The sequence below is a fragment of the Lynx rufus genome, unplaced genomic scaffold (genome assembly GCF_022079265.1).
Source record: "Lynx rufus isolate CCGP_SWC_20201006 ecotype Redwood Valley unplaced genomic scaffold, mLynRuf1.p SCAF_9, whole genome shotgun sequence".
In the NCBI taxonomy this organism is placed as follows: domain Eukaryota; kingdom Metazoa; phylum Chordata; class Mammalia; order Carnivora; family Felidae; genus Lynx; species Lynx rufus.
In genome coordinates this window covers 30,563,573-30,577,956 of record NW_025814897.1, presented here as the reverse complement: position 1 = coordinate 30,577,956, position 14,384 = coordinate 30,563,573, and the positions used below count along the sequence as shown (strand labels likewise).

Below are 14,384 nucleotides of genomic sequence, written 5' to 3'. Positions count from 1 at the left end.
GAATGTGAGTGCTAGCAGTAGCTGGAAGCATCTCTGTGGCGACTGCCCAGGGTTGTGCTGTTGCCTCTTGAACAAGTGCTACCCTCCAGCTCCCTCCTGGAGTTTAGGCACTGCTTGCTGAGACCTCTCAGAGCTTCCTGGGAGGTCCCAGCACTGCTGTGCTCCCCTCCCATACCAGGTAAGGTTATGTTTATTTCCTATTCCCTAGGGCCTCCCTTCATCGTTTCCCCTCCTGAGAACATCACTGTCAACATATCCCAGGATGCTCTGCTCACCTGCCGGGCAGAGGCGTATCCCGGCAACCTTACCTACACCTGGTATTGGCAGGACGAGAACGTCTACTTCCAGAAGTGAGCATGCTGTCCTCCCCTCTCAGTGGGGTCCCCAGACACCAGGCCTCCCAGGGGCAAAGCCTCTGAGCAGGGGCTGCTGCAGGCTGCTCTTGGGCTCTAGGAGCTTGCAGAGGGGAGGTCTAATCTGTCCCTCATGCAAGGCCAGTGTCTGCACAGAGTGGCCTTGAGATGGGCCAGGAATATGAGGAGGCTCTGGCTCTCCTTGCCTCGTTCACAGAGAGGGGACTCCTTGCTGCCTTGCTCCACTGTCTCATGGAAGACCCTCTTCCCCCACCCCTCCTTGTCTCTTTGTGTGTTTGTAGTGACCTGAAGTTGAGAGTGCGGATCCTGATCGATGGGACCCTGATCATCTTCCGGGTGAAACCTGAGGATGCAGGGAAATACACCTGTGTTCCTAGCAACAGCCTGGGGCGCTCCCCTTCTGCCTCAGCATACTTAACTGTGCAGTGTGAGTAGGGATAGGGAGAGCAACACATGGTGGGGGTTCCAGAAGATCCAAGCCACATTAGCCAGACTGGAGGCTGGAGGATAGTAAGAGACCGAGTGTCATTTGAGGGAATGTGGGCAGAGGAATGACAGGAAGCAGGGATAGCCCAACATGAGGCCAAGACTTGGGCTGGTCAATTGAGGTGAAACAGTGCTTGCTGGGTGTCCTCTATGGGCCAGGCATCACTACAAGTGTTAACTGATTCATTCCATCAGTCAACAAGCTTAGGTTGGATTCAAGGATCGGTAGACCTTTTGAGCAGTTGTCTTTGTATTGAATGCTAGCCAACTCCTCTCTCTGGATGTTGAATGAGATGGTCTCTGGTCCTTTTTTTCTCAGGTATATGAGGGAGTGTAGGTGAAGCTGAGGTAGAGTTAGATTTCCTGCCAGCTCTATGCCTTCCCCCACTGTGGACAGCTGTTTGGAGTGAAGGGGACAGAACCCTCTTCTGGGGTGACTTGATCTAGTTCTGCCAGCATCTGACTCCCTCTTGGCTTTCTTCTAGCTCTTCTCTAGGGCGGCCAGAGATCCAAATGGATGAGCTGCTCCTCATGCCAGAACAATTGAGGGCTTTTGTGCAAGTGCAATAATTCAGTTTGCTAATCTTGAATCCGGCAGTGTAGTCGATGCTTTCCCACCCCCTGGCAAGCTGATCATTGTGAGAAAGAGACAGAAGGATGAGTAATGAGGATTAATTTCTTTCTTTTGATTTGTGGATGGCCCTGTCACTCAGACAACAAAGGCCCTGCCTGGTTACCGTAGGTGACAGGCTTTTTATCACTTGAAGGCTAGTGTGGGAAGACTGCTCACCCGCAAGGGCATGCCGTGGCTGGGTGAGAAGTTCAATAGCCTAGAGATGCCCTGGTCAGCATGTGAGCTGAGAACAAGCAGAAGGACAGTTGATGACCCCAGGAAGTGGGGCTGGTCTCCAAAGCCACTCCACACAGCTGGGTGTTTGCACTTGTCTACTGCTGAGTGGGCGCTGTGGTGGTGGAGCCAAGCTGGACCTTTGAGCCCTGTCCAGCTTCTCACCTCACATGCTTATTGTTTCCTTCTCCATGCAGTGATTTTGCTTGTGGGGACAAAGGCATCATTTTTCCACTTCCATTGTCATCAACTTAAAAAGGGCTTTTAGCATGCTGTATGATGAGTCTAAGTTTTTAAGGGCTATGAGGCCCTAGGAAAGCTATGTGGTGTGACCCAGGACATCAAGCACTTCCCACCCTGACCTGCAGTAGGAAAAAGCAAGTCAAGAAGCTATTTAAACATGACTTACCATGTGCCCCAAGCTGTGCTAGATGTGGAGGAGCTAAGGGCAGGGAAGAGTCCACTTGGAGTAGCATCTTGTCTAGCTATGTCACTTGGGCTAGAAGGTGGCGGGGGCAGAGAGAGAGAACCAGCAGGGGTAGTCTTCAGAAGGATGAGGAATGTAACCAAAAGTAAGGCCCCCATCCATAAAGCCATGGGCCATTCTGTGCCGAGAGGGGTATGTGGTTTCTGCGTCTTTCCCCAGTGCCATCACCCACTGCAGCTTGTCCCTTTTTACCTCCTTTTTGCCTTCAGAGAGAATCCGGGGGGTGAGATTTTCAGGTGGGTGAGACAAGGATCTTTATTTCTGCTAAAAAGCAGCGTTCAGAGTATTTCCCATTCATAAACCCTTTGAAAAATCTTGGAGGCAAAAAAAAAACAAAAAAAAAACCTCTACATACAAAAGAAGGAAGCTATGTCTAAATATATAACTCGGCCTGATATTTATGTAATGCTGTTCTCTGAAGAGCTCCAAATGCTTAAAACATACCAGCTCATTCATCCTCACTGCCTCACTGGAAGTTCTGGATCTTTCTCCTGGTCGCCCTCAGGGGAAATTGGGGAGAATGGGAAGGTGATGAGTCACCCACATCACAGGATGTGCTCCTCTTGCTGCTCTCGTGGGAAACTTTCATCCATTCTGTGGCCAAAGCTGATTCCGTATTCCAGCTGCACAGAGGGGAAACTGAGGCCAAGAGGGGCTGGACAGCTAGCAGAATGGAGAGGAGAGGAAAGAACCACTGGTGGTCATGTCTCTGAACACAGAATGTAGAACTGATGTTCCACTTTTGGTTTAGGATGTGGAGCGAGAGAGAGCTGCTTGGTGTCCAAGAGACACTTGGGATGAGGAATGGTGGAGGATAGTCAAATGTTGACTTTGAGTTTGGAGTCTAGGGGCTGGGGAAATGGACATCCAGGGTCCTTAGTCTGCAGTTCAGTCCATGTGTAGGAGCATTTGAGGGGTGTTAGGGATTTAGGCAGGTGAAAACATGCCTTTGGGTGCCTCCAGACATTTGAAACAGAAGTTCTTAAGAATACAGTAGGCTGGGCAGATGAAAAGCCGCCGGCAGCCCACACTGCACTGGGGCAGCCTGATGTGGCCTCCGCGCTTTGTCCATCTTGTTCCTCATGGTGGTCCAGGTACCTGGCACTGTTGTGAGCACTGAGGACATAGGCAGTGTTTACTGAATGGGTGGATGGGTATGAATGGCAGTTCCTTGGAGTAGGAGTGTCTGTAAGAGACCCCGGGGGTTTATGTGGTGGTTTGGCCCCCTGCCCAGATCTCTCACTCCTTGACTGCCCTCCTGCCTTTCTTCTCTCCCACCCCATGCTACCCCTCTACAGATCCAGCCCGTGTCCTCAACATGCCCCCTGTCATCTACGTGCCCGTGGGAATTCACGGCTATATCCGATGCCCTGTGGATGCAGAGCCACCAGCCACCGTGGTCAAGTGGAACAAAGATGGCCGCCCCCTGCAGGTTGAGAAGGTGCTGAAAAGATGCATGTGGGGTCACAGTGAGACTCTCTGATGCTGAGCTGCTGCCTCTGAGGGTCTGGTTCCCTGCAGGACTCCTCTAGTCCCTACCAAAAAACTCTGAGAAAGCAACGAGCTGCTTCCTGTGGCGGGTCTACACTCTGGTAGAGCTTTTGCCATTCTCCCAGGGCACTTAGACAACCCCTTACCCCACACTAGCTGGTGCTGTGTCCAGGTCTGCGAAGTTAGGTCTGGCCTGGTGGGGGCTGGGACTGAGCTTCTGTCCCCTGACCATTGCTCCCTGTTCTGCTGTCTGTGCTCTGACAGAACCTGGGTTGGACCTTGATGGAGGATGGCTCTATTCGGATTGAGGAGGCCACAGAGGAGGCTCTTGGCACTTACACCTGTGTGCCTTACAACACCTTGGGGACCATGGGCCAGTCTGCTCCTGCACGGCTTGTCCTGAAGGTGAGGCCCAGGGCTGAGAGTGGCCTCCATGGGAGTGGGCAAGCTGAAATGATTGACTTCATGGCCTTGCTGTGCTCTCCCTAGGACCCCCCGTATTTTACGGTGCTACCAGGCTGGGAGTATAGGCAGGAGGCTGGCCGGGAGCTGCTTATCCCCTGTGCTGCTGCAGGGGACCCTTTCCCTGTCATCACTTGGAGAAAGGTACCTTCAGGTTCTGGAGCTCTTGGGAAGTGTGCTGGAGGGGCAAGATCTGGTAGTGCTCTGTTGTGACCGGGCCAGGTGCTGAGCAGTGGGGCTGACTTCTAGAGTGATGGGTGCTCTGGAGGAGGGGCAGTGGGGGTGCGGGCTGAATGTTCGGGTACCACTTGCTCCTCCTGTTCTTGGGCCTCTGATGTGTTGGTGGCTTCTCTTCTTCCCTGCTGACCCGGCTCCTCCCCTGCCGACCCGCTCCTGCCTTCCTCTTTGCCCCCTTGTTTGGCCAAGGTAGGGAAGCCCAGCAGAAGCAAGCACAATGCCCTGCCCAGCGGGAGTCTCCAGTTTCGAGCCCTGAGTAAGGAGGACCACGGGGAGTGGGAGTGCATCGCCACCAACGTGGTCACCAGCATCACTGCCAGTACCCACCTGACCGTCATCGGTACGGGGGCTGTGGGCAGGAGGGCTGTGGTCTGGGCACCGGACACTGTCTACCCTTTCTGGGCATCTTTCTTGAGTCGGCCCACCCCTGAATCAGGAGCCTGCCACGTGTAACCCTAGCCCTCTGTGGACTCTATACAAGGGAAGGTGACATGGGGCCTGTCCTGGGGAGATCTTTTTCTGGCAAAATGTACCCAGCAACACCCCCCATAGAAATGAGGCATGTGTGTGGGCAGTAGCGACTGTGTTTAGGCCTAGAAGGGGAGCTGGAAGAATGGAATGAGGGGGATCTGGGAGGGAACCAGTGTGCTGAGCTCCAGCAGCTGGGCCTGGCCTGGAGGTTACTGGCATTCCCATTTCCGGGGTGCCAGGGGTTATGTTCCCACTTCTTTTGCCTGAGGTGTGTGTCCCTAAGACCTCAGCTTGTAGCCTGCCCCTCTGGGGACTGATAGCTAGTTGTAACAGTGGCCAACACTTCGAGCATTTACCACCAGTTTTAGGCTCTGTCCCAGTTGGTGCCCTATCATTTTTAACCTATGAGGTGAGAGCTGATATTTCTCCAGTGTACATACATTGAAACCAAGGCTGGCATGGATCACACACCTTGCCGAACATCACACCACTAATAACTGCTGGGTCCCAGACTCAAACACAAGTAGAAGTTCTTAATAGTTGTGTTGTGCTGCCTCTCACTTTGATGTTCGGGTAGAATATGGCTATCTCTCATGAGGCCAGAGAACTTTATAGGAGAGGGACTTTTTAGCTTGGACTGTGACCTTGAGGGAGAGTGTTTCTGTATTTGCCAGGTGAGCACAGGATTTTGGCCTGGGATGACGAAGGTTCTGGTTTCCCTTTGGCCATGTTCCTGATGTTCGTGCCATATCTTGCTAGAAGGACTCTATGGCACAGTGGGATGGCTTTTCTTCTGCAGTCCTACTGCTCAGGGCATCAGCTCCTCAGCATCCCTCGCCATTCCGCACTCCACTTGAGGCACTGCATTTTGCTACTACGCAGTGCCACTGTGGGTGCCCAGCTCACTGGGCCCAGTTCATTTCAGTCTGAGAGCACTCCACTTGGTCTCCAGGCACCAGCCCCCATGCCCCGGGCAGTGTCCGGGTCCAGGTCTCCATGACAACTGCCAACGTGTCCTGGGAGCCAGGCTATGATGGAGGATTCGAGCAGACATTCTCAGTTTGGTACGGACCTCTGTGAGTCACCCCCGCATGCTTTGCTCTCTGCTTCTCCCTCCCCCAACCCCTGACTTCAGTCAGTCCCTGGGGCGGGTGGACGTTATGAGAAAGATACAGTTCTTTGCCTGCTAGACCTCCAGTCAGTGAGGTGTGTTGACATAGTGACTAGGTCTTGTGGGGAATGGGCACGTCTGTGAGGGATTTGGGGCATTCTGCATTCCCAGCCTGAAAGGTTTGGATGCCAATTTAGGCTGTTGCCTGAATTGACCATCACCCTCTGCTGCTCTCTCTTCAGCTTATCTCACTACCCCTTTTTGTGTCCTTGGTTCATGCTTCTTTTAGGTTCCTCTGTCCTCTGGAGTCTGGAAAAGACTCCCAGTCTTCAGTGGCATTGAGAAACAGCCCAGCTGGAAGCGTAGAATCTAATTTTTATTCTCTCGCTTTCCCAGTGGTTCCAGAAACTGATGTGAAGTGGTGCTTGCCTTCTGGCCTTGTCTTCAGCATCTTCATTTTCTCTAGGACCCTGTGTTTCTATTGTGTTTATATCTCTGCTATTAATTTGGCCAGATGTAGTGATTTGAGATCTTTGCTTAAACCTTGGGGTAGGTAAGGGATCTTAAAGATGCATACATAAACCAGGCTGAGGTCAGGAGGCACAGAAAAGGTGGAGAGAGGGGCTGTAGTGGACCTCCTTCCCATCACGCAAGGGTTTTTCTCCCCCACATTCCTATCCTGAGCCAAGAACTGGCCACCTGCAATATGGGACATCCTTGAGTGGGAAGGATGAGCCCTCTCACTTCCTCCTTTTCAGACCTGCCTCATCTGGCTATGTATTCCCAGCCAGGCTCGATCAGGGCCTAGGAAGGAGGAAATATTCCTGCAGAGGGCAACTCATGGAGATTCAGGGAGAGCCCTTGATACACTAGTCAACATCAAGGGGGGTTAAGAGGAAGCTGCCCTCTTTCCCATCATGATGTTTTGGTGGGTACATCCTGAATATTCTGGATGTTTTGAGTTCTGACTAGGCAAACAACCTAGATGATGAGTGTGGGGAACTCTCTGAGTTGCAACCAGAACATCCTCCACCCCTTAATCTCTGTTCCTCCCAAGGCAAGGTGGGGGGCTGGGCGGGGGAGGGCTCCTGACAACCCTGCCAGGTGACTGCTGCAAGAATCATGGTGCTGCTGGGCAGCTGTGTGTCCAGGGAAGGGCCTTTGGCAAGGCCAGGCCATCTTTGGGGATGTCCAAGTGGCAGGTCTGGGTGTAGATTGGGGTTTCCCTCACTGCTTGCGGTCCTGCTCCATGCTGCTGCTCATCTGCACCGCTTTATCACACTTTGCTCACTTGCTTTGGTGCCCGGGGCGGTGGGGTGGGGGAGGGTGGGAAGGGTAGTTGCAAAGTTTGGGGAGGTCTTCTTCCCTCCTGTTGTTCTAATTGCCTCTGACTCTCCACGTATTGACTCAGACATTTGGCACTGGCTTCTTTTTGCTGTGCTTTTTGCTGCCTCAGCTCAAACTCCTAAGCATTCATGGTAGTGAGCATTTAAACCTAGAGGGAACCCTGTGAGCGGGCATCCACTAAGTTGTAGCTCAGGGCTGCAGGAAGAAAGCTGCCCAGGGTCTCAGTCCCATAGGATGATGTCTCCTCCCCGTGGTGATCCCAGGGCACTGCACCTGGAAATAGCAGGGATGGAGAGTTAGGTGGGCGGTGTAGAACAAACGCTAACCTTCACCCCTAGTTCCAGGGTCCTCCACGCACAGTGTGACCTTGCCCTTGATTATGAGTTCTAACTGTTAAGGCCTTAAGGATCCTGGTCCTCACTGTGGGGAAATCCCTGCTCATTTTTGTCTTATACCCTAGGCTTCTTCAGGTGACTCAAACCTTGTTGGACTGAGTGAGCCCTCTGGGTTACTTTACTCCCTACTTTTCACTGTCCCTGGGAGGGTGGGCAGCTGAGGTCACCTGGATTTCTTCCCTAGTCCTGCCATTGCTGAATTGCTCATCCTCACTTCCCCACAGTGGTACCTGCCTTGTTCCTACTGTCCTTACTCTCCCAAGGCAGATGTACTCTTAGGGCTGTGGCCAGGGTAAAGATCCCCCGCCCCCCAGTGCAATTGGTAGTTTGACCAGTATTGTAAGCATCACTTATATCTAAGGGTTCCTTTTAGTAAAGGTGGTGCCAGTGGTGGCTGGCGACCGGCGTTAAAGACTGGCACAGCCAGAGTTGGGAAGGTCATCCCACCTTGGTCATTTCCTCTTTCTATCCTAAAGCCAGGGAAGGCCAGGTCTGCCCAGTGCCACCTCCTTGAGGACCTTGCATGCATTCTCGTGTCTCCAGTGTAACCCACCCCACCTCCTTGTCCCCGATCCTCTCTCTTTCTTTTGGCCAGGATGAAGCGGGCACAGTTTGGGCCCCATGACTGGCTATCTTTGCCAGTGCCACCGGGACCCAGCTGGTTGCTAGTGGATGCCCTGGAGCCTGAGACAGCATACCAGTTCAGCGTCCTGGCCCAGAACAAGCTGGGAACGAGCGCCTTCAGTGAGGTGGTCACTGTGAACACTTTAGGTGAGGACCCCGGGCTGGGATGTCTTGAGGATATTTCCTGGAGGATCTGGGTAAAGACGGTAATGGTGGTGATGATCCTAGCAGATAACATTTACTTCTTACTATGTGCCAGGCACCTTGCTACATGCTTCAGGTAATCATGTCATTTGATCTCCCAAGAAGGACTTCTCATCCCATTCTTTGAGTTTTGCCTGGACCATAGTGCCTTGACCCACATCAGAGCACTTTGGGCCAGGTTCCTTTCAACATTTATCCTTCCTTGGTAAGCCACATGTTTGCATCTTCCTGTGGCTTCACAGGGCAGGCTAGGAATCCTTCTTCCTCCTTCTGCACCCTTGCCTATTCTTTCCTCTGGCCCTTGGCCTCATTTGGTGGCTGGTGTGTGGCCAGTTCTCCCTGTCAAATCTTAGTCATGCTGACTCTTCCTTCCTGGACCCAGTGGCTCACTCCATTCCACCTGGAGAGTGCCGTGAACAGGTGGCACCCCTCCAGCCTGTTCCTGGATCCTTTACTGCCACTAGGGGGTGCAGCAGTGATGGGATGCTTACCCCTGCTCTGGAGCTTTCCTCCTTGGCCTTTTTAAAATTTTTTTTTTTTCAACGTTTATTTATTTTTGGGACAGAGAGAGACAGAGCATGAACGGGGGAGGGGCAGAGAGAGAGGGAGACACAGAATCGGAAACAGGCTCCAGGCTCTGAGCCATCAGCCCAGAGCCCGATGCGGGGCTCGAACTCACGGACCGCGAGATGGTGACCTGGCTGAAGTCGGACGCTTAACCGACTGCGCCACCCAGGCGCCCCCCTCCTTGGCCTTTTTATTCTCCACCTGTGCCAAGAAGGCAATTGAGAGCAGACAATGTGCTATGAGAAGACAATTCTAGCTCCTTGGAAGAGAACATAAAATACATTTTGTAGTATCTTTTTAAAGATATTATCTTATTTAAAAGATTACATTTAATTCTTCCATCTCCTAACTCTCTACACGACAACCACCCCCCCCCCCCCGCCCCGCCCCGGTGATTTCTGTTGTTTTTTTTTTTTTCCATTTGAGACACTTCATTCCCTCATCTATGTTTTTAGAAATGCTGAGAAAATAGGTTCTTGTGGCTGTGGGCCACTTCCCTTGGGTGAGGAGGGCTCTTTTGTGTGACACTCTTGTCCCTGAAATGACTCCTGCATGGCAAAGTGACCATTGCCTTGGGGCCACAGTGCCCTAGAGACACATGCTGAGCCAGAAGGCACTTTAGAGAGGTGAGGGTACAATGATCTCGGCATCGCCACATACTTTCCCTCTCTCCCCTCTGTGCCACAGCATTCCCTATCACAACTCCAGAACCCCTGGTGCTGGTTACCCCACCGAGGTGCCTCACAGCCAATCGGACCCAGCAGGGTGTGCTCCTGTCTTGGTTACCCCCTGCCAATCACAGCTTTCCCATTGACCGCTACATCATGGAATTTCGTGTCGGGGAACACTGGGAGACGTTAGATGGTGCCATCCCGGGCACTGATGGAGACTTCTTTGCCAAGGATCTGTCACAGGTGAGGTGTCCAGCCTTTCCTTGCTGCTGTTCCCAAATTCTGGAAGTGTCATGACTCTCTGGAGTCACTGAACGCTTTGAGTGAGGTGTACAAGTCAGGTGTACAAGGTGTACAAGGTGTACAAGGCTGAGCCATGTGCTGCCCCACACCGTGATTCCTTTATTCTCAGATCTGCTACCGAGGTCTGGGATCCGTAGATCATGGCAACTGGGGTCCTACAGACTCAGGACCAGTGTTTGGCAGTGGTGACTTTTATTGCCTTGAGGGCTTTTTCCACATACAGACATAAGCTGGAGCCAGGCAGAGCAGGTTAGGAGCCCAGATTGTGTAAATAGACAGTGACCTCAGCTCTCTGCTAGGGGTCTAACTTGGGCTGGGTGAAGGATTTCCCAGAAGGATTGTCTTCTAGCTTTGCCCAGGGAAGCACCCCTGCTTTAACAATTTAGAGTCCCTAGAGGAGTATATATATATATATTAATTCCAGCTGACCCTCCGCTTTAAACTTTGATGTCTCTCTAGCTGGAGAGAGGAAACAGCTTATTATTACATGGATATAGATAGCCTCATCTATCTTTCTGTCTTCCTTCCCTGGACACTCATTTAATGATAGCATTGGGGCTCCTGAGAGCCTGTGTGAGCATCTCTTTCCAACTCTGCTTTCAGTGCCCTCACTTTTGTAGATTGAAATCTGCCATGGTAGGAGTATTTTTATCATGGAAATTGGCAAGTGCATTTTTCAAATCAGGACTTTTTTCTTTTAACCTGAGAGCTGGTTGTTCAACACTTGCAGTATGCCACTGCTTTGGGTACCCCATTCCATGAAAGGTCATTGCAGGGTGGGTGTAGTGGTGGGTCAGTGGCTGTCTCAGATTTCTGGGCTGACAGGCTATTATCCCTGGGACTGTAGGACACCTGGTACGAGTTCCGGGTTCTGGCCGTCATGCAGGATCTGATCAGTGAGCCCAGCAACATTGCCGGTGTCTCCAGCACAGGTACTTGGGCTGGGGGGTTCTCTTACAACTGTGGGGGGTAAAAGCCACGTGGGAATCCCCCAGTGAGGTAGCTAAAATGAGGAAAGAAGGCTGAATTGGAAACAACGGAGAGCTCTGGTTGAAGCTGTGAGTTGTAGTGTTTCTTAAGGCCCTCCGACCCATTCTTCTGCATCCATGATGGACAGGATTTCTCCAACTAAAGAGCTGCGTTTATGACACTTTCTAAAAGATAGCTGCAGAAAGAAATGTCGCTAATCTCATTATAGTTGTCAAAAATAACTTGACTTAAGTTCTTTTGCTATAAAATCCCTGTTTCCTCCAGTGTTGTCCTCTGTAATGGGCTGGGGCAGTGAACTGGAGAGACAACAGGTCAGCACGTATTTATTGAGTGCCTATTATAAGACTGCTTTATAATTACGGTGGTTTTATTTGGAAAATTACTGTTTGGTGTTGTTTCCCTCTACCCCTTCGTCTCCCTAGATTTTTTTCAGGCTAAATACAGCCAACTCCCTAGCATTTTCCCCATTTATCTTTCTTTCTCTTGGCCCTGGTCCCATTTATACACATCTTTCTCCGCTACAGTTCCTGCCTGAACACAGAAGAACCCCTCCCTTGCCCAGTGAAGTGGCTCCCTAGGTCTGGGAAGAGGCTTTTGCTTAGTGATGAAGCAATGGCACCATTTCCATGGGCACTGCTCACACAAAGACCTCTGGGACCAGTTGGCTCAGAGCTCGGCCAAGAAGCTCATGCAGTAGTACTCACAGAGCTATAGAAGCACCAGAGTAGGCAGACTTGGGGGAGGAGAAGGAAAGACTGAAGTGGCACCAGAGCCCTGGGGCAGTGGGGTGTGACTTCTGCATCATGCTAGGCACCATGGACCTTTCTTTCTTTTTTTTTTTTTTTTTTTTTTTTAAATTTTTTTTTTCAACGTTTATTTATTTTTGGGACAGAGAGAGACAGAGCATGAACGGGGGAGGGGCAGAGAGAGAGGGAGACACAGAATCGGAAACAGGCTCCAGGCTCTGAGCCATCAGCCCAGAGCCCGACGCGGGGCTCGAACTCACGGACCGCGAGATCGTGACCTGGCCGAAGTCGGACGCTTAACCGACTGCGCCACCCAGGCGCCCCTGGACCTTTCTTTCTTTCCTCCTTTCCTTCTTTCTTTCTTTCTTTCTTTCTTTCTTTCTTTCTTTCTTTCTTTCTTTCTTTCTTTCTTTCTTTCTTTCGCTTTCTTTCTTACAAAAGTCCTGCTATAGACACATACCTCTGTCATGGCTTCCCTCTAGAGAAGAGACCCAGAGGAACAGGGAACAGAGTTTGCAGGATAGAAGATGTGAAGGTTTTCATCAGTGAACTATTCTGTGTACAGGGAAGATTCCCCATGAGTGAATGAAGGTGCAGCAACCTCAGCCCCCACCCCCCCCCCATTCCTAAAAGCTGTAGCATTCATTTGCCAACTCAACTCATCAGTGTGATTTGGGTTATTTTCATCCATCGTTATATCACCATAACAATGGGTTCCAGCCAAATATATCAGACTGCACAGAACCTAAAAAGTGGCACTTACTGTTATAACTGACTTTGAAGTAGGGTACAATAGATGGGGTCTAGTCCTGGCTCCACTAACAAGCTGTGTGGATTTGGGCACAAAGTGAAACTCACTTCTTTACCTGTAAAATGAAGTGGGACCTGTGTTGAATGTCTGTGCTAGCTCCAGTATTCTGAACTTGAGATGACCAGGACGTGCTAACCTTGCCTGTAGAAGTTGCTTAGTTGTGCTATAATGACTTAGAAATAGACAGATCTGAATTCTGTGGTCACAACCTCTTCTCCCTGCTATAGCATTTTTCCCTCAAGGTACCTTCACATCTACACTCTCATTTTGTTAAGATGACATAGCAGAAGGCAGAAAATACCAACAGGAGGTCAGAGTAGCAGTGTTGTGGTTTGGGCACTGATCTGTAGTATCTATGTAAGCAAGTTGCTCAAACTCTGCCATGACAGTTTCTTTACTTTAGAAAATGAGAGCAATAGCATGTGCTCTGTCTCATTTGAGGGTATCAGGTAATATGCATGAGAGCCCTTTGCAAACAGCAGTAGCCAACTATAGATTATTATTGAAATTATTACCCTTATGGGGTAAGGTATAGATGTGATTTCTTCTTTACAAGCTCTGTAGGTATCACTTGACTTCCATAAACTAGTCTTTTCTGTCTCTTCCCCATCTATACAAACCTTTTCAAGTGCTAGAGTTGAACATGGAGCCTGAGCTTTAACATTGTCTGTTCTACAGAGGTAGGGAAAATACTTGGGAGCTAGTTGTCAGTGTAGGTGGGGGCTGTTATGGGAGGGAGGTAGGGAGTCATGTGTGTTCCTCGCCCCTCCCTGCAGACATCTTCCCACAGCCGGACCTGACCGATGACGGGCTAGCTCGGCCTGTGTTGGCTGGAATCGTAGCTACCATCTGCTTCTTGGCAGCTGCCATCCTGTTCAGCACCCTGGCCGCCTGCTTTGTCAACAAGCAGCGCAAGCGTAAGCTCAAGCGCAAAAAAGGTGGGTGTTTGCCCCCACCACCCTGCTCTACCTGGCTCAGTTTCAAATGCTCCCCATTGGGAGAGAAGGTCCACTTTTAGCATGGTCTCCCTCAAAAAAAAGGGAAATTGGAATCTTATGGGTAGAACTACCAGCAGGACTTGATCTGGAAGAGGGAGTAAGGAAGAAGGATGCTGGGGAGGGTGTGCTGGGGCCAGAATAAGAGAGAAGGCAGGTGTAGTGGTGGGCACAGGACTCTGGACTGGACCCAAAGATGCCTAACATTGGAAGGGCTTGCTGTCCTATGTGGCTTTGCTCCAGCCCCTGAGGACACCTGAGATAAATTTTGTATCCCTGGCCTCAGTAGGGTCTCTTCCCCTTCTTTTTCCTTCCAGATCCTCCACTCTCCATCACTCACTGCAGAAAGAGCTTGGAGTCTCCGTAAGTGCTCCTGCTGTTGTGGTGTATGGGCAGAGGGTTGAGGGTGGAGACAGGCAGGTGGTTTGTCTCACTCAGCCCCAAGACAAGTGTTTCCAAATTGTTTGCTGTTAACTGATCTGCACGGTAATTTTAAGTTGTCCACATTAACAGAGGGAGCAGTGGAGTGGACAGTCCAAATTAGCAGATAATCTCCTTAGCTTTGGAACGTGTTTGTTATTTTTTTTCATCCTAATAGATTTGCGTTCATAGTGTGTTTTGCTTAAGTTAATATTAAGATGGGCTTGCATTGCTTGAACACCCTGGAAATGAAGGTGACTAGACAGAGTGTGGCAGACAGTAAGGGCAGGGCAGAATGAAAGTAGAAATGTGGGTGTTCATTCAAAAAATGGCCAGCACACATTT

At 50.8% G+C, this 14,384-nt stretch overlaps 1 protein-coding gene across 1 annotated transcript in view; it reads left to right on the top strand.

Moving 5' to 3' along the window:
* IGSF9B (immunoglobulin superfamily member 9B) overlaps window positions 1–14,384 on the top strand; it is a 47,262-nt gene that overhangs the window by 20,471 nt on the left and 12,407 nt on the right. Inside the window, exons 6-17 of the mRNA XM_047070018.1 lie at window positions 209–350; window positions 656–801; window positions 3,493–3,635; window positions 3,950–4,090; window positions 4,175–4,291; window positions 4,574–4,724; window positions 5,808–5,931; window positions 8,304–8,479; window positions 9,791–10,017; window positions 10,925–11,009; window positions 13,401–13,562; window positions 13,937–13,982. Coding sequence (XP_046925974.1) covers window positions 209–350; window positions 656–801; window positions 3,493–3,635; window positions 3,950–4,090; window positions 4,175–4,291; window positions 4,574–4,724; window positions 5,808–5,931; window positions 8,304–8,479; window positions 9,791–10,017; window positions 10,925–11,009; window positions 13,401–13,562; window positions 13,937–13,982 — 1,660 coding nt within the window. The remainder of the gene's footprint in view (window positions 1–208; window positions 351–655; window positions 802–3,492; window positions 3,636–3,949; window positions 4,091–4,174; window positions 4,292–4,573; window positions 4,725–5,807; window positions 5,932–8,303; window positions 8,480–9,790; window positions 10,018–10,924; window positions 11,010–13,400; window positions 13,563–13,936; window positions 13,983–14,384) is intronic.